This window comes from Zea mays, chromosome 2, assembly GCF_902167145.1.
Source record: "Zea mays cultivar B73 chromosome 2, Zm-B73-REFERENCE-NAM-5.0, whole genome shotgun sequence".
Taxonomy (NCBI): domain Eukaryota; kingdom Viridiplantae; phylum Streptophyta; class Magnoliopsida; order Poales; family Poaceae; genus Zea; species Zea mays.
The window spans coordinates 222,084,101-222,101,843 of record NC_050097.1 but is presented as its reverse complement, the minus strand read 5'-3'; the positions used below and the strand labels follow the sequence as shown (position 1 = coordinate 222,101,843).

Below are 17,743 nucleotides of genomic sequence, written 5' to 3'. Positions count from 1 at the left end.
AACTAGTCCATAATGTGGTGGAAAATGGTGTCTTTTTTTCAACGAGATCAATATGGATTGATGTATGCCTCCATGAATGATCAGATCGCAGTAGTAATAAATAGGATGACATCGTTGATCATGCTAAACACAATGCTTTAGCCGTTAGCCCATTAACTGCTACTATCTTTAGAAGCTTAACCAATGTCAAATACCGGAGGCCATTGCGCGTCTCCCGCCCCGCCACCCTTCCAACCGCTCCCTCCCCTTCCTCCGTCTCCACGTCGATCGCGCCCCCCCAGAGGCCAGACCGTGCGTCGCGCGCCAAGGGGAAGATGCTGAGCTCGTCGGCGTCGAGGCGGGAGGCCGCGGCGGCGCGGGCAACCAAGAACGGCGAGCTCCCCAAGTCGGCCGCTGCCGTCGCCTGGAAGGACGTCGCGGCCACCGCCAGGAGCGGCGAGCTGTCCAAGGCGGTGACTGGCGCCGAGCTCTCCAAGGCGGTGGCCGCCGTCAGGGACGCCGCGGCCGTGCAACACGAGGGGTGGATGGTGCGCTACGGCCGCCGGAAGATCGGCAGGTCCTTCTTCCACACGCGCTACTTCGTGCTCGAGAGCAGGCTGCTCGCCTACTACAAGAAGAAGCCCAAAGACAACATGGTACGGCTCGATCGCCATTTCCATATATAGGTGATAGGGTTTGTTCTTAGCTTCTTGCAGGAGCGCCTCCAACCTCTGAACACTTCGGTCGGTTTTATTTTATTTGGGTGCGCAATGTGGGTTGCCTACGATTACAATCTGGTAGCGCATTCGGGTGCTCCCTGTTGCAAACATAGGAGCCTGCGGTTAATGTCATTCAAAACGAATTGGTGATCCATTAAGCATGGTGATTATGTTTCCAATGTTGTAATTGATTATGTTTTAAAATCTCCCGATTAGTCATCATTAACCTTTCGATTTTTAGCTCCCCCTCCCGTTATCTGCGTTTGCTGTTTCTGATACTGTATTATGAAATACTCTCTTAGTTATGCCTGATTTGTGATTTCCCAACATAACATATATCCATGCTTCTTCGGTTCTTCCCACCTGAATCGCGATAGCACTAAAAAGTACACCTTCTGATGTTTGATAGCTTCGGTGGAATTTGTCATTGTGCATCCAGGTGCCCCTCAAGTCACTGCTGATAGATGGGAATTGCAGGGTGGAGGATAGGGGGCTAAAAAATCATCATGGGCAAGTGAGTTTGCCGTCCAGTTTTGTTTACTAGCTTGAATTGTGAATGTTATGTGGTCAGTAATCTTCGTGTGCACGGTGCAAATGGTACTGCATCCAGCATTCCAGCTACAAGAACCTCAATATATGCTAGTTTGTTCCCTTCCTTTTTCTTCCTAAGAAAATGAAATATGCCATGATAAACATATACTGTTTGAGATCATATTCATGTATGCCAAACCGATTGTGAGAAAGGGCTCACTACCATGTCAACTACTATATAATGCATCTTACTAAGTGTTCCATGACATGTGATTTTTCTACTTTTCCTTGGCAATCACAGTTGAATTTTCCTGTGGTTATTCTCATCCCTCCCGGGTTCTTCTTTTCAGATGATTTATGTTCTCTGCGTTTATAACCAGAAAGAGAAGGAGCATCAAATCACGGTTAGTTGAAGTAGCTTCAACCATTAAACAGAACCACAATCCTCCGTGATTTATCTAGCTTCAAGTGACATGTAAACCCAATTCACAGATGGGTGCACATGATATCGAAGATGCATTGGCCTGGAAAAAGAAAATAGAGCTCCTCATTGATCAGGTGCATAAGTCTCTGTTTCAGCATCTTTTTACAGCCATGGCACAATTTCTACAAGCATGTCTTGAAAAAACTTGGATTTCATATACCCTTTTCCGTATGTTATTTAGGTTGGTTAACAAGTTGACAATAGCATATTACTTTGGTAATTAAATATTAGGTAGTAATGTTTCACAGTAAATCACAGTGCTAGAATGCGATATGATCTTAGATCCCATAGTTCATTGCGTAAAAGTACTTGACCAGTTGGTCATTGTCTTCAGAAAAATTGCAGCTTGATTAAACCAAATGGCCACTGGATCAGATGCTAGACAGCACTCTATCTTAATTCATTTTGCATGAACATTGCGAAATCAATGACACATTCTACATGTTATAATACAGAACTTTTTTCCTTTCTTCCAGCAACCAGACTCTGCAGTTAAAACCCATAAGTCGTTCGCTACAATAGACTTTGACATGGACCTTGGAGGGCAGTTCTCCTTGTCAGATCATGACAGTGCGTAAGTGACATTCCATGTCTTCGAGTATCTTGTGTAAGGCATTTTACTGAATTAGCTAGAAACTTATTACTAATCTAGAGCTGAAGATGAAGAGGAACGACCTACTTTAGTTCGCAGGACAACTATAGGGAATGGTAAGAAGTCATGCTAGCTGATATTTGTGAAGTTGTGTACTGATTTGCAGCATTTGTGTTTTGATTCACCATATGATTTCTGTTGTTAGGTCCTCCCGATTCAATACATGATTGGACCAAAGATGCTGATTTTGGTATGTCCGGTCAGAATGAGCCCACTCAACTCTATTCTAAGAAGAATTGGCGACTACTTCGATGCCAAAATGGCAAGTCTGTGTTTCTTTCCTTTGGTGTTAATCCTTCCTTGGAGGGTGTTTAAAGTTGGGATGGCTTACCGGTTTGCATTGGCAGGGTTGCGCATTTATGAAGAACTTCTGGAAGTTGAATACCTTGTATGTTCTAATTGTAATGCCTTTTCTTCTCCAAAATAATTCTGGAAGTTGATGACAACATGCTACCTCATGCCATGTAGGCAAGAAGCTGTAGCCGAGCTATGAGGGCTGTTGGAGTAGTGGAAGCCACATGTGAAGCCATTTTTGGGCTGATGATGAGCATGGATGCAACAAGATATGAGTAAGCAACTAGTCCTTTAACTTAGTGGTTTCCCTAATACAAATACCCCCATTTGAATTAGGCCTATTTCGTAGTGACAAGCCTTTAACCAACAAGTATTCTAAAGGACACAATTTTTACATTATTAGTTTATATTTAAACATAGTTACTTATGCTTAGTTTTGTATCACATAAGTGTGGTACTCATGGAGTAAATAGTAATTGTTGGCCAAAGTATGGTCCTAATGACACAGTTCGCTTTGTGTGTGGGGTGTGTGTGTTTGTAAGTGGTCTTCCCCTTCTGTTTTCTTCCCATATCACAGGCACACAGCTCTACTGCATGTGAAAAATGTCTTGTAATAGAAAACAAAGGGAGTATATAATAGTAATCTGGTTGATCTTTCTTTGCTATTTATTTAGGTGGGACTGTAGCTTTCGCCAGGGTAGTTTAGTTGAAGAGGTTGATGGTCACACTGCAGTACTATATCATAGGTTGCAATTGCATTGGTGTCCAAGGTAACGACAATTCTCATAGATTGACAAGTTCCTGTCATAATCTTTTGCCTCAGATTATTCTAAAGGGAACTTCCATCTACGTGAACATGCAGGTTGATCTGGCCTAGGGATCTGTGTTACGTTCGATATTGGCGACGTAATGATGATGGAAGCTATGGTAGATTGTTGAGCTATAAGCATTCAAGCACCCTCCACTCTCTTTAGCATCTTACTTCTGACATTGTGTGTGTTTACACATGCAGTTGTGCTATTTCGGTCTACAGAACATCCAAACTGCATCCGTCAGCGAGGATTTGTGAGAGCTTTTATTGAAAGTAATTTCTCAGACCTATAATAAGTCCTGCATCTACTACCTGTACTAGACACTCCATCTAAACGAAATTGTCAACTTATATTTTTTTATCTGAAATTTCTAAAATTTCAGGTGGAGGGTTCAAGATTTGTCCTCTTAAGTGTCGCAATGGAAGACCCCGGACTCAGGTTCAGCACCTTATGCAGATTGATCTGAAGGGATGGTTCTTGAACTACTCTACTTCCTTTCAGTATCATTCTTTGCTGCAGATACTGAACTGTGTTGCCGGTACTGAAATACTGTTTTTCTTATGACAACCATTAACAACTTTATATTTACTACGAAATAACAAATGTAATTTTTAAATTAACTACTCAACCCTGTTGTCCCGCCAATTCATTCTGGTCCTTATGGCTCTAATCTACACTTACTCCCAGGGCTGCGTGAATATTTTTCCCAAACAGATGATATTCATATAACTCCAAGGATTCCTGCAATGGAGAGCATGGCTGATGTGAATTTAGCACAAAAGGACGAGAAGCTTAAAGAAGTTGACTCCAAAACTAAACCAGAAGATCAACAACAAGCAGAAAATAAAAATATGGGAACAATTGATGAAGAATCAGATGACGATGAGGACTATCATGTTCCTGAAGCTGATATAGAGGTGCAAATGTCCTATACCAAACTATGAATAAAAGCATCATGAATTCTTTTTTGAACAATTATTTTTTTAACAACATCATGAATTCTTAAGTTACTATAGAATTTGCATGTTTCTTCAATTGATAATAAACCTTGTTCAAAACCAATGTACAGGAAATCACTAACAAATCTGACAATGAAGCTAAACACACAGGTTTGTTTTCCTTTTTTATTCTATATTCCCGTATTCTTTTTTTTTTGAAAGAAATATTTTCCTGCATTGTCATATCTGTTGTTGTTGTCATCAAGTTCTAGGAAGGTGTTTTCTTTTTCTGTAACAGCAGTACTTTGGTCAATATGACAGATGAGCCTCCAGAAAAAATTGATTTATCTTGCTTTTCTGGGATACTTCATCATGATCCGGATGAGAAAAGCCGCAACTGTTGGACAGTACCTGATAGCAAGCTTTTCAAAGTTCGTAGCAAGAATTTCCCAAATGACAAATCGAAGGTCTAAATGTTCCAGTTTGCATTTTATTGTTTGTGAAGGTTGTTGGATAATATAAAGAATCTTAACACACTAATATCCAAGTTACAGATACCTGCTGCAAGTTATCTCATGGAGCTTGCAGCCATTGATTGGTTTAAGGACACCAAGCGTATGGATAATGTTGGCAGGCAGAAAAATTGTGTTGCTCAGGTAACCAAAACGCTGGCCTAATTGCTTCTCTTATTCCTATATTGCAGCTGGTATTTGCTTAACTTTATATTTTACACTATTTCACGACAACATAATAGTAGATGATATTGCTTTTTTATCAAGAAGCTATAGGATCAGCAAAAAAAAATTACATTTTATTCATGCCTCTTTCTTTTACTTCCACTATAGGTTGCTGCTGAGAAAGGGATGCATACATTCATTGTCAACTTACAGGTAAGTCACTATTCCATAAAACTGTTTTGAACCTTTTTCTATCCATTTGATTTTTTGGGTAAATTTATCCTCCTGTAGATTCCCGGGTCAACTCACTATAGCATGGTCATGTATTTCGTCACAAGTTCCTTGAAAAAGGGATCATTACTGCAGCGCTTCTTTGATGGCGATGATGACTTCCGTAACAGCAGGCTGAAGCTCATACCATCGGTTCCAAAGGTCTTTTTTCACCCAATATCTATGTACCGTGTTAACAGTTTTGTGTCCTTCACTTCACTTTGACTTAAAAGACAAAAAAAATCTTCAGGGCTCATGGATAGTGCGACAGAGTGTTGGCAGCACCCCTTGTTTGTTGGGGAAGGCTGTGGATTGTAACTATTTTCGAAGTCCTGGGTATTTGGAGGTGAGGCCAATAGTCTTGTGCTTGAAATACTTCTAACACGTCCCTTATGATTCCATCCTTATCTTGTGTACATAAAAAACTTGAGATGATATGTTTTGGCTGATACAATTTAAGTGATTATTACAACTAGTGTCAGATGGAACAGAAAAATGTCTAACTCTGCTGTCTGCCCGTGTGGCTTGTGATGGGACCTTTTTTCTCTATACTTAATAATACAAATGATGTGCACTTCTCCTGCCAGTTTGAGAATGAAAAAGTGGGGGAAAAAATGTAGTTTGTGGATAAGGCAATGCATCTGAGCCTGTATTTTTTTGCAGGTGGACGTCGACATTGGTTCTTCTGCAGTAGCAAACGGAGTTTTGGGCTTGGTGTTTGGTGTTGTCACAACATTAGTAGTTGATATGGCTTTCCTAATACAGGTTGGTGCCTCTTTTCTAATTTTTTTTAAAGAAAAAGTGGCCTTGACAGTTTTCGTTTCTCTAAAAACTGCAAATGCAGTCCAGTCTTGCAAATGTACTCTATCAACAAACCGGGAGGTTTTCTCCTGTTGATGTGTATGTCTTTTAGCTGTTAATATGATATTACTTGTGCCCTTTCAGGCAAACACATATGAGGAGCTCCCAGAGCAAGTTATAGGCGCAGCTCGTCTATCTAACGTGGAACCGTCTACAGCAGTAGTTCCTGACCTTGAAAATAACAGCGACGGCAACAAAGATAACAGCAGTAACGACGCTACGTCCTCTGAGGATGATTCGTCAAAGAAGACCAACTGATTCGACCTTTCTTTAAAGATTTCGAAAGACCAACTGATTCGACCTTTATTTGAAGATTTCGATGAGAGCCGCAGGTTGTCTAGTTCATTTTTTCTCCTTTTAACCTCTGTGCTGTGCACGTATCTTCGCGGGCTTGCACCAGATTGCAGTCTGGTACATCTCCTTTGGCGCCTTCAATTGAGTCCAGAATTTCACATGATCTCCTGTATCCTTCTCCATTACAGTCCGCTCTTGCCTTATCCATGTACATGCTGCTACCAGACTTGGTGTAGATAGTACTATGTGATGAACACGTTCAACTCAGTAACTGATCATCTGAGTTGTAGTGCTTGCTTTGTGTGGGTAACCAACACATGATGGTGGTGTGCTTAGCTTAATGCGTAGATATCAACAACTGGGTTGTGTGTCCAATGGTTGCGCGAGCGGGACCTTCTACTAAGACGTTGAAAAACGGTACACATATAATAGGTGCATAAACGAAAAGTTACACAACCATATATAAATCATACAATTGGGTTGATACATACTGATCTCATAACGGGTACGTACACTAGCTTGGTGCAGCAAGTTCATCCCACATGAGCAGCCTCTTTTCAGCATGCTTGAACACCTCCTTCAGAGACTTCTTCACCACATCATCAGCAAAAACAAACTGCACTGCATCCTGGGCCAGCTGGAACAGCTCGAACTTGCTGAGGCCTACCAAAAGCACGCATGTCAGTCCGAATGAGAAACGCATCCTTACTTGCACACAGAGCCAGAGGGCATACCGAAAGTTGTTGCAACGAGGTAATACTCATTTGAGAGGCTTGTCGAAAACAGGCCGGAATCATCCGTGCACAGGGACAAAGGGTGCTTCGCATTGTAGAGGTCAGCTGCACAGATTCAGTGTGGGAAAATCATTGCAGTGGCTGAGATGATGAATTTTGAGTTCTGTGTGTTTAGGGACAGTACAAACCAAAGTGGTGAAGCTCTAGGGAAGGAGCACCTCCTGTCATAACATTCGAGGTTAAACATATCTCTACCTGCATTTTTGTCTTTTGAGTTAAGGTTTACAAGTCACACCTAATTGACCGCAGACATGTATGGATGCAAATAAGTTTACCGGAATCATCAGAGACTTGAGCTTCTTCCATTCTACATCATTCAGACAGCATACATGACCCAGCCTCTGAGGGCAAAAGTCCAGCACTGCTTGGATTTCCTTCCGGTTCGCCACCTATTGTTCACCAAGCTTTACTTTGTTGGTCAAACAGTATAGGGCAAGATTTACAAATGTTGCTGCAACCAAATAAGTTGATGCCATGTATCCCCAGACCTCTCCACAGTGGATTGTAACGGGGATTCCCATATTTTTAGCATGTTGTAGGGCAGGCAGGTATGTTTCCCTACATAAAACATTGCAAATGCTGAGGAATATAAGCACATAGATACTTAGCATGTGTCCACCTAGTCTAAGCCAGATGGAAATACTTTTACCATTCCCCCACGACTGGATTGCCAGAAAGGTCAATGCCTATGACACCTTGGTCCATCATTTCCACGGCTAGATTAACCTGGCCAGGGGAAACAAATGATTTTGTGCAGATTCTCAATAGGTGCCCACCTGTATTAGTTCAGAATATTGGTTGGTCTGGAAGATATTAACATACGGTATCCAATGCAGCCGAAGTTGTCTCGCGGCGATCAATACTAAGAAGGAGCCTAACATATATCTTCTTTTTCTTTGTGACACCATCCAAAAGCTTAGAACTTAGTGTTTCATTTGTTCTGAAATTAGAACCAAATAATTCGACATCAACATCTTCAACTGCTTTCAGACCTTTAATAACAGCATCCATGTAAGACCTCTTGGTCATCCCCTTTGCCTCATTGTTCTGGACAATATGTGAGGAAAAAAACATAAAACAATTCACAATATTGTCATAAATTGCAAAAAATACACACAAAAAAACATATAGTAGCACCTTAGGTGTTGTTCTTATTTCCAAATATACAACATTCTCTGCAGCAAAATCTTCTACAACCTGTGAATTTTGTCTGGGTTAATTTACTAAGCTAATTGAGTATACAACAGTATTACAAAAAATGCAACCTTCTAATCACAATGGCAGATACCTCCTTAGCAATCCTTGTTACTGTATCATGATCAGTTGTAAGTATATGAAACAGATCAAAAAGCTTGAAACACTCTGGAAGAGATCTATCACCTGTTTAACATTTAAAGACACACTTTAGAAGCCTCATATATATATAAGCAAAAGCACCAAGAATCCATGTAAGATTTTTAATACAATTTATACTAGTAATTGTATTAGAAAACAATTTCAAGGGAATCGGACACTAACTCTTCATGATCACATCCTTAACATCTTCAAAAACAATGACTCCTTTGTCGCCTAGATGTTTTGCAAGTTCTCTGTTCAAATTTACCACTCGAAAGGTCAGGTTTCTATGTTAATAATGATAATATGATGTCCAGGCAGGAGAGGACATTGGTAAAAACTTTAATATGCTAAGCAGAATACTGCCAATATATTCTCCAGAAAATACACATAGGTGTTTACATGATAAGTAATATGTTTAGTCCAATTATAGATAGCTAGAGCCTAGAATTACATATTAAAAAAAAGGGACTAACCTGTGAACTAGCAATGCACTCACTAAAGGATTTGAATATTTTCTAAAAGAAATAGAAAAAAGGGGGTAAAGAGCATCTCTGTATACATGTAATGTCTTGGTTGAACTAACCAGCAATGTAACACATGGTTCATCGGGTTCCTCGAACAACAGACATATTTTGAGACCTATCTTAAATTATCTCATATAAGTAATAAGGTCATTTTCGAGGAGGTAAGTCATCTGTGATCTGTGAACTAAAAGCTCCATCAGAAATTTTATTTTGTCAAAACAGGCAAGGGAGCAATCACGCTACTACAATGCAAGAGCCCACATGTCCGCACACTGCTACTGTATATGTCCAGCTTCCTAAAAAGCTACAACGCCTGCAATCTCACAGTTTGCAAGCACACCAGATTTGCTTGCTGGTAAACAAGATCAGATTCGAGCCACCAATTTCATTAGCAGAGTTTTTGTCATGACTGACATGGAACAGCTGTTGTGCAGGGATACACCCTATCGGTGAAGCTGTGGGTTGATGTTGCTCGAGCATCGAATGAGGAACCCGGAGGAGCTACGCTACACTACCGACGGGTGGGGGGGAATCAAGAACCGGGAGGCCAGGGGAGAGGGGAGATGGGTGGAGACGGTGCGGAGCGGAGCACTGACAGGAGGGTGGAGTTGCGGACGGAGCCGTTGAGGTGGGCGTGGAGCTCCACCTTGGGGAGAGCGACGCACCACTCCCTCATCTCCTCGACCGCCGCCGCCTTCCCCTCGGTCTCAGTGTCCATGACGGCGGTCTCGCCCTGTGCCTGTCTTCAACTATGAATTATTGCTGTTGTTTGTCGGTTCAGCCAGCGTCAGGGGCTCAGGGCGATAACTGTGTTTTTGCATAGAAATTGATCCAATCCAAATCATTGTTCCAGATTGAATTTGAGGTGATGAATTAGACCATTTTTTAAAGAGAAGAATTTTGACATTTTTTTTTTGCTCGCGGTAGTGCGGCACAAACTCAGGTTTTATTCTATTTTTTTCACCACACTCTCGGTTGGGACACATTTAAATAAGAATGAAGTGAAACCGTACCATTGCAACTTGTACGGATTTATAATATTTATCATATTCGAAACGGTGCTATTGTAATTCTACGTGCAGACGCCACTTTGTACGCTCTAGATATCATTGCGGGTATCCGTATTTTCGTATGCCCCAAAGTACCCCTGCTACGGCCTCTCTCTCTCCATATCAAACACACACGGGCCCAGGTGTCATCCCCTACACTTGCTGGCACATACTAGTTATCCCCTTCTTCCCCTCGAGACAATGTCGTTCCCCATTCGGCCAATCGACGTCTAGCCACCGGCGTCCAAACACAGACCCTGCCGAAGCCGACGCCGGCAGCCGCCAGCAAGCGTCGGCCCCGTACCCGGTACCCTTGCCGCGCCGGCTCTGAGCAGCGGCGGCACGCCCACCGCCCCACGGTAAATCCACAAGGACACCAGCGGTGGTGGCTCTGCTCTATCCACGTTGATGGTCTGACGGCTCCACCTGCGCCTTGACACTGAAGCACGCCACACACATCCTACGTGACAATTTTGACACGTAGCCTTCATGGAACCACATGATCAAGACAATTACATTGGCCAAGACCATACGTCCATGCTACAATTCGATCATGTTTTGAAACGAAGCACAGATAAAAGATACAAAATTCAATTTGCCTTAATGTTGTATATATATATATGCTTTGATGGATATACTAACCAACCCCTCTTACTCTTCTGAACCACGAACAGCAGTAACAGGTGATACGGAATTACAGATGGAACCGAGTCACAGACCTTCTCATGCCAAAAACGTGCCCGACTTCTCATGCCAGGGCTGCGCTGCGCTGCGACGGAGGGATCGCTGCCCGACCTCACACCGATCAGTCCTCGCCCAGGGTGTACCGGACAAACCTCCGCACCTTAATGTTCTCCCCGAGTGAGGCGACCGTCTCCTTCACGAGATCCTTCACCGTCTTGCTGTCGTCCTTGATGTAGGGCTGCTCCAGGAGGGCCATCACGCCGAGCCTCTTCGCGATCCGCCCTTCCACGATCTTCTCCCTGATGCTCTCGGGCTTCGACTGCAGGTCCTCCCTCTGCATCTCGATCTCCTTCTCCTTGCCGACGACGCTCTCCGGGATGTCGTCCACCGAGACGTAGTCGACCTGCGGACACGCTACCACCTGCATCGCGAGGTCGTTCACCAGCTCCCTGAACTTGTCGTTGCGGGCCACGAAGTCGGTCTCGGAGTTGACCTCGATCATGCACCCGATGCGGCTGTCGTGGATGTAGGAGCCGACCAGTCCTTCGGCGGCTAGCCGAGAGGATTTCTTGTCTGCGGATGAGAGGCCCTTCTTCCTCAGGAACTCCTGAGCCTTCTGAAGGTCGCCGTCAGACTCGGCCAGAGCTTTCTTGCAGTCCATCATGCCAGCGCCGGTTTCGTCTCGGAGTTGCTTCACCAACGAGGCTGAAACTGCAACAGCCGGCTTCCTGGAAACACGTGTGCCAAATGTGAGTGGTGTTGTCACTAAGAGGAGTATAACAGTATAGTTCGGTTATTAGAAATGCTTAAACACGTAAACACAGCATGAGGAGGGAGATTACTTCTCGGCGGATTCTGTTGTTTCAGCAGGCTTGTCCTCCTTGGGAGGAGCAGATGGTGGCGGCTTCGCTGCTGTCTGGGCTGCAACTTCAGCAGCAAAATCCTGGCTTTTCTTCTCCAGCCCTTCACCTAGGTTGTACCGGGCAAATCTCCTGACCTTCATATTCTCTCCAGTTGTAGCTATAGTTTGCTTCAGCCACTCACTTATTGTGACCTTGTCATTCTTGATGAATGGCTGTTCGAACAACGCGAATTCTCCAAGCCTCTTCTTTACACGCCCTTCGACAATCTTAGCCCGGATCTGCTCAGGCTTCGACAAAAGGTCCTCCCTCTGCATCTCCAGCTCGGTCTCCTTCTTCACAAGCTCCTCAGGGACGTCGTCAATAGAGATGTACTGCACTTGAGGGCAAGCAGCAATTTGCATGGCAAGATCGTCAACTAACTCTTTGAAAATGTCACCTCGAGACACAAAGTCAGTCTCACAATTCACTTCAATAAGGACCCCGATTCTGCTGTCATGTATGTAAGAGCCAACTCTTCCCTCAGCTGTTGCTCTGCCAGCCCTCTTGTCAGCAGCCGCCAACCCTTTCTTCCGTAGGAATTCTTGAGCTTTATCTATGTCACCCCCTGTTTCAGCAAGAGCCTTTTTGCAGTCCATCATGCCTGCTCCAGTTGCCTCACGCAATTGCTTGACAAGGGTAGGAGAAATAGTGGCTGTTCAAGTGCAGAAAAGATGGTCATTTTATCCTTGTGCTGTCTTAGCAATAGTTTGTCATTGTCAACAAATTGCAATATGCGGTGAACTTTTGCTAAGGAAAATGCAGCGTGTAGCAGGTCCACTAAGGCGAATAAGGTAATTAAAAAATGAAGATGCAAGACTTCATTATCACTCTGAATCAGCACAAACTCAATAGACAAGTTACAGAATTATGTTTCAGGGTTACATTGTCCAATTAACAAAAAAGACAGGAATAAAATTTTGAACCAAGCTATCGGACTTTGTATACCATCAGGAAGTCAGTCTTGTCTCATCCATTCGAAGTGCCAGCAGACAAGTAACATGTTTTTTGTCATATAAAAATAGTTTGAGCAAAACTATGCAGCTGACATGTCACAAGATACATAAATCAAAGATTTTTTTTTTTTTTTGCAAATGTGGATAAATGATTGATCAAAATAATACATTAGAAGGAGAGTTTCATGATCTATGCAGGATCCACCCTTTTGGCTATCAGGGGCAGAACTCAATGATTGGTACCAATGTGTGAAACATCCATCATCCATGTAACAAAAAATTCGAATAAAAATAACTGGGAAAAAACAGTAGCTTGAACAGGTTTCTTGCAATCTATTTATAGCACCCCCTATTCTATTCTAATTAGGCAGAGTTGCTTCTTCAAGAGGCTTTTGCAGATAAGTCATGGCTTATCAGATTATTGCATGTGAAAGCTTTTAGGGGACACCATCGCTGACTCACTGATAAAATTACTACAGACCTGTCGTGGTGCTTGCTTGTGCAACTCCAGCAGCAGCAGCAACCTCGGCACCAGTTTTCTCATTCAAGGCTGGTACAGCCTCAGTGTCAGCAGCTGGTTCTTTCCCTGCCTCGCTGCTTGCAGTTACAAGAACCTCTTCTACCGCTGAAGATTCTTCAGGTTCAGTAGGTTTATCTGCAGTTTCTGAAACTGAAGACACAATAGAGCTATCTGGGGTCCCGTTGGAGGACAGTTCAACACTAATTGTAGGTGAACTTTCAGATCCTACAGTTTGGTCCTCAGCAGCATTTGCCACAGAAGTAGAATACTGAATTCCCACCTGAGAGGAGGCATCAGATACAGGAGGAGAAACATCAGTTGCTACTTCTGACACAGAGCTCAATTCTTCACTACTTTCCTCATCTTCTGGAGCAGCTTCCTCCTGATAGCTTTCAGCTTCCGGAGCAGAAACTGAAGTATCAGCCGGCACTTTGGTCCTTTCCCTCTGATCCAAGAATGCAGATATCTCTTTGTTCCTACGGAAAGCCAACTCGAACGCATTAGTCCCTCTGGACCAGTCCCGCTTAAGCTCCATATTTAGCGTCTTCAGATCGTCTTCATCATCTTCCACCCCTTTCATCGTCAAAGTGGCCTGACCCTGTGCAACATTCAGTACTTTAACCCTTATCTGTTTACCAATTTCCATTGCAGATTGTCCGATAAGGGTAAATAACGCCAATGCTTCCTCTTCTCTGGGAAGGAATCCTTCACTCCCATCAGGCAACGTCACAAATGTCCCTGCTCTCGTTGTGCTTTTCACAGTGCCATTCAGAGATTGCCCTGGTACATATTTTGACTCAAGTGTCTCCTTGAGTTCCTGCCTTTCCCTTGTTTGCCTTGGCGAGCTTTTAGGAGTTGCGGTGGCACTCCGCCCACCATTTGCAGCCTTCGGCATTTCTTTTTGAGGCTTGACATAGTCATCGCCTTCCCTCATCGTCAGAGAGATACGCTTTGTTTCCTTATTTGCTTCAAGCAATCTCACTGACACCTCTTGTCCAACAGTGAAGAGAGAAGATATATCTTTCACGAACCCATCACTTACTCTGGAGATATGGACAAGGCCTTCTGTGAATGCCCCAATGTCAACGAAAACTCCGAATGGCTTGATAGACATCACCTTCCCAGTAAAAGATGCGCCAGGCACTAGATCCTCCTCATTCAGAGGAGGCATCTCGCTCTTCCGTATGTTGCGTCCCAATTTGCGAGCAGAAGAGGCTTGTCCCGTGCTAGCCTCGGCCTGCTCGCTCGCATCAACGGCGTCAGGTGCAGCCTCAGAGTTCCCATCGGAGGCTTCCTCCGAGGGAGACGGATTCAGATCCTCCACAGTGACATCAGTCCCCACGGTCGCCGCGGACAAGGTTCTTGGCCTCTGGGGAGAGGACCAGCTTCTTCTCTTGTAGATACTGATCAGGTGGAACGCTGTTTGCGGCTGCAGCAGTCTCCGAGGCGACGGCGATGCTACTCTCGAATACCTCGCCGAGCCCTGGAACCTTCTTATCTGGATTTCTCGGGTGGTCCTGTAGCTTCCGATGTGAAACAGGCTGACATTGCCAACGGAGCAATGACTCAGTGGAGTCATTCTGAATCAAGGGAGTGAGGTATCCAGAATCTCGGTCCCTACAGAACCCTGCGCAGCAGAGGCAAATCGTTAGAGGAAATAAATTAAAGCAAGGAGATCCTTAACACCATCATGTTGTGGGTATTCCACCTACAACAATTGCCGAAAGCAAGTATTCCTACCAAACAAAAACTGGAAGCTGCATGAAAATTTAAAGGCACCATTGTTTTGCTTGGCTGCACTGACAAGAGTAGCTTGGTTTGTTTTCAGGTTCGGGTAGAAGTGGCTTATGTTCATACAGGCAAAGCGCAAACTGAAGCCAATCCACACTTCACCCCTAGTAGGCCCCAGAAAGTTTGATGTCACAGCACTTGGTACTTGCATGAACGAACGCTGTCAATTGTGAACATGAGCGTGGTCTGATATTCGAGCCAAATACGACTCCCGACGAAATGTACATGGCTACCCAATCAAGCAACAAACAAAACATCTCGCACTGCGTACAGAAAACGACGCAGCTGCCTGGCTGACGGCAAGCAACGAATCCCCATCTCACCGCCGGCGCCGGCGCCGGCGCCGGCGCCGCGTCTCCCCCGCACGGCAGGAACGGAAGGGAAAGAGAGCCGCGCACCTATTCGTCGTCGTTGCCAGCAAAGCGCAGAGGGAGGAATGCCTCGCCCGACCCCGACCCCAGTCAGTCGCCACTAGCCCGCTACGGCTCTGGGAAGGGAGAGGATTGGCTTATCGCTAGAGCCGCTGCGTGCCATTATAAAAGATCGAAATTTCTTCTGCACCAGAAAAGTTTAACGGACCTTGGTGCCAACTAGACGCGAAATGACCCTTTTGCCCATGAATGTCTCTAACTCATCAATCCCCGCCTTTTCTGGTTCCCCATTGAAGGCAAACCCTAGAGCAGCAGAGAGCGGGCGCCGGGGCTACGCGAGCGGGGAGGCCGCGGGAGAAGGCCCCTCGCGTGTGTTTCAGGCAGGAGGCCGATTTGGTGCAGATTTGGAAAGGATGGCGGACGGGCGACCAGCTTGGCTTCCGGACGCGTGACGGCGTGAGCGCTTCTTGTTTTCTTTCTTCGAATGCATAACAGTAGTGCCATGTGTCGTTAGGATTGGATTGAAATGTGTATATGTGAGTAAACTCTATATGGTTCATATGTAGAAATGACATTGAGACCAGTTTCAATCTAAAAATCAGTATAATTACTCCCAATTGTGAGGAACTGAGGACCATGGTATGCAAGTTGTTGGTTCAGACATAAATTTTAAAGACCTTCTTGATGAAATTGTGGACTAGTTTCCTTGTGGGTATGGTACTGTACTGAAGTTGTCCTATTTCTGTGCTGATAGCAAGTCCAACGTACAAATTTATTCTGACCAAGACTTAATGAATATGTTCACGAAACATATGAGTTCTAAGTGTTCTTGCATGTCAGTCACAAACCATAAATCTGATGTTGATCCACCAGAAATTTCACTATGGGACAATGTTGATATCCTATGACAAAAAAAAAAAGGTTACAAGGGAGCAACAGATGGTGACAGCAAAGGAGCCAAGGGTAGGCATCAGTGTCCAGTATATCAGCAATATGGACATCATTGATACACTTGTAAGCATGGTGACCCAGAAGGCAAAGCAGCATTTTTGCTAACATATCTGTCCGTGCATAGGTGCGCCTAAAAGAAGAAAAAGATAGCACCAGTTACTACTGAGACTAGAATTGTGCTTGCAACACCAGCACGGATGGTCTTTCCGGTTCTACCTACTGTTGCGGATCTATCAAAGAAGACGAAGAACAAATCATCCTCATCAACTGGTGGGTAAGAAGGATTGGAAAAAGATAATTGCTAACAATGTTTAAACTAATAATGAGGTCAATTTGACCATCTTTTATATACTCCCTTCATCCTAAAATATAATTTGTTTTAGATTAAATATATATTCATTAGTCAACATATTAATGTAGTTTGTATATATTTCTACATTATTTATTATCATCCATTCGAACGTGGATGAAAAAAGAGGGTTAAAAAGAACTATATTTTGAGACGGATGGAGTACAAACATTTTTAATCAAGCTGTGTGGATGATACTTTTGGACCTCTGCTATGTCTTAATATTTATTTTAAACACTTATTTTGGTTGCCACAAACATGGTTTTCTATGCACTGCAAATGTATGATGTTTATTGTATTTTTTTATTTGCACAAGCATATACTTTCACCGTGGTGTGGTGTCAAGGGAAAAGTAAAATTTTAACACATGCTGTTACAGTGGCATACTGGCATCAGAGAGAATTATTGAAATATTGGTGTGTTCTATATAGCTGAGGGCAAAAACGTCATATTTGCTGGTCGTTAGCTGCTGCTGTAGGCAAAATATACGGAAGTAGAACGCAGGGACTTTTCTAGTGGTACACAAAAAAATCGCCTTTTTATAATGGCATACAGTTAAAAAGGATATTGGATTTTATATTATCCCGAAACTGCTCAGGCTCAGGAGAGAAGGGGTTGCTTTCGATTCTAGGTTCTGGTTCTGGGCTACGGCTCCACTCGTGTCCCAACTCCGGCCCGGCCATCTCACCATCTGGTTCTGGGCTACGGCGTGAGAGTGACCGCGTGACTCGTGTTCCAAGTTCCAACTCCGGCTTGGTGAAAATTGTGTGAGAGAGAAAAGGGAAAAAAAATCTCTGCCTTTTATTTCTCTGCCTAATCATATGCCATCCGTCCGACCTGCCAGTTCTAAATTATCTTCACTTTAGTCTATTTATAATTTATAATTTATAGAGATAAAATACTATAGAATGAGTAGAAGTCATTTAGGAACTAACACCTTACTATCCTACCTATGTAGTCCTTTTTGGCACAGCTGCTGCTTGTTGAAAAAGCAGCTTATCTGATA

The 17,743-nt window shown here is 43.7% G+C and overlaps 3 protein-coding genes and 1 long non-coding RNA gene across 7 annotated transcripts; 2 read left to right on the top strand and 2 right to left on the bottom strand.

Annotated features, from left to right (window-relative positions):
• The first annotated feature begins 218 nt into the window (after nucleotides 1-218).
• LOC100274175 (uncharacterized) lies at nucleotides 219-6,805 on the top strand. Of its 2 annotated transcripts, none has more exons than NM_001360557.1 (22): nucleotides 219-635; nucleotides 1,138-1,212; nucleotides 1,580-1,633; nucleotides 1,722-1,787; nucleotides 2,190-2,287; nucleotides 2,366-2,421; nucleotides 2,511-2,627; nucleotides 2,713-2,753; nucleotides 2,834-2,934; nucleotides 3,334-3,429; nucleotides 3,522-3,586; nucleotides 3,672-3,743; nucleotides 3,854-4,009; nucleotides 4,159-4,388; nucleotides 4,541-4,580; nucleotides 4,731-4,876; nucleotides 4,964-5,065; nucleotides 5,255-5,299; nucleotides 5,378-5,518; nucleotides 5,607-5,702; nucleotides 6,020-6,121; nucleotides 6,302-6,785. In NM_001360557.1, the coding sequence occupies exons 1-22, from the start codon at nucleotides 315-317 to the stop codon at nucleotides 6,473-6,475; spliced, it is 2,394 nt and encodes a 797-aa protein (NP_001347486.1). In that variant the 5' UTR covers nucleotides 219-314; the 3' UTR covers nucleotides 6,476-6,785. The 2 variants fall into 2 exon arrangements, with proteins under 2 accessions (NP_001347486.1, XP_020403155.1); XM_020547566.2 differs by having other exon boundaries at nucleotides 223-635; nucleotides 4,186-4,388; nucleotides 6,302-6,805.
• An 86-nt stretch (nucleotides 6,806-6,891) lies between these two features.
• Nucleotides 6,892-9,911, bottom strand: LOC100194033 (adenosine/AMP deaminase family protein). Its single transcript, NM_001139094.1, has 11 exons — nucleotides 9,764-9,911; nucleotides 8,824-8,894; nucleotides 8,594-8,685; nucleotides 8,443-8,502; nucleotides 8,128-8,352; nucleotides 7,955-8,031; nucleotides 7,794-7,863; nucleotides 7,581-7,694; nucleotides 7,434-7,500; nucleotides 7,246-7,350; nucleotides 6,892-7,174 (listed from the first exon to the last, which is right to left on the bottom strand). Exons 1-11 carry the CDS (start codon nucleotides 9,883-9,885, stop codon nucleotides 7,026-7,028), a joined length of 1,152 nt encoding a protein of 383 aa, NP_001132566.1. The 5' UTR covers nucleotides 9,886-9,911; the 3' UTR covers nucleotides 6,892-7,025.
• An 822-nt stretch (nucleotides 9,912-10,733) lies between these two features.
• Nucleotides 10,734-16,146, bottom strand: LOC100192861 (uncharacterized). Of its 3 annotated transcripts, none has more exons than XM_020547380.2 (4): nucleotides 15,646-16,146; nucleotides 13,237-14,902; nucleotides 11,743-12,454; nucleotides 10,734-11,628 (listed from the first exon to the last, which is right to left on the bottom strand). In XM_020547380.2, exons 2-4 carry the CDS (start codon nucleotides 14,852-14,854, stop codon nucleotides 11,022-11,024), a joined length of 2,937 nt encoding a protein of 978 aa, XP_020402969.1. In that variant the 5' UTR covers nucleotides 14,855-14,902; nucleotides 15,646-16,146; the 3' UTR covers nucleotides 10,734-11,021. The 3 variants fall into 3 exon arrangements, with proteins under 3 accessions (XP_020402969.1, XP_020402968.1, NP_001335682.1); XM_020547379.3 differs by lacking the exon at nucleotides 15,646-16,146 and adding an exon at nucleotides 15,016-15,108 and having other exon boundaries at nucleotides 10,755-11,628; NM_001348753.1 differs by lacking the exon at nucleotides 15,646-16,146 and adding an exon at nucleotides 15,465-15,581 and having other exon boundaries at nucleotides 10,756-11,628.
• LOC103649336 (uncharacterized) lies at nucleotides 15,740-17,122 on the top strand. The gene is made up of 2 exons (XR_002267404.2): nucleotides 15,740-15,893; nucleotides 16,359-17,122. It is a non-coding gene; the product is annotated as an uncharacterized lncRNA (long non-coding RNA).
• The last annotated feature ends 621 nt before the right edge of the window (nucleotides 17,123-17,743 follow it).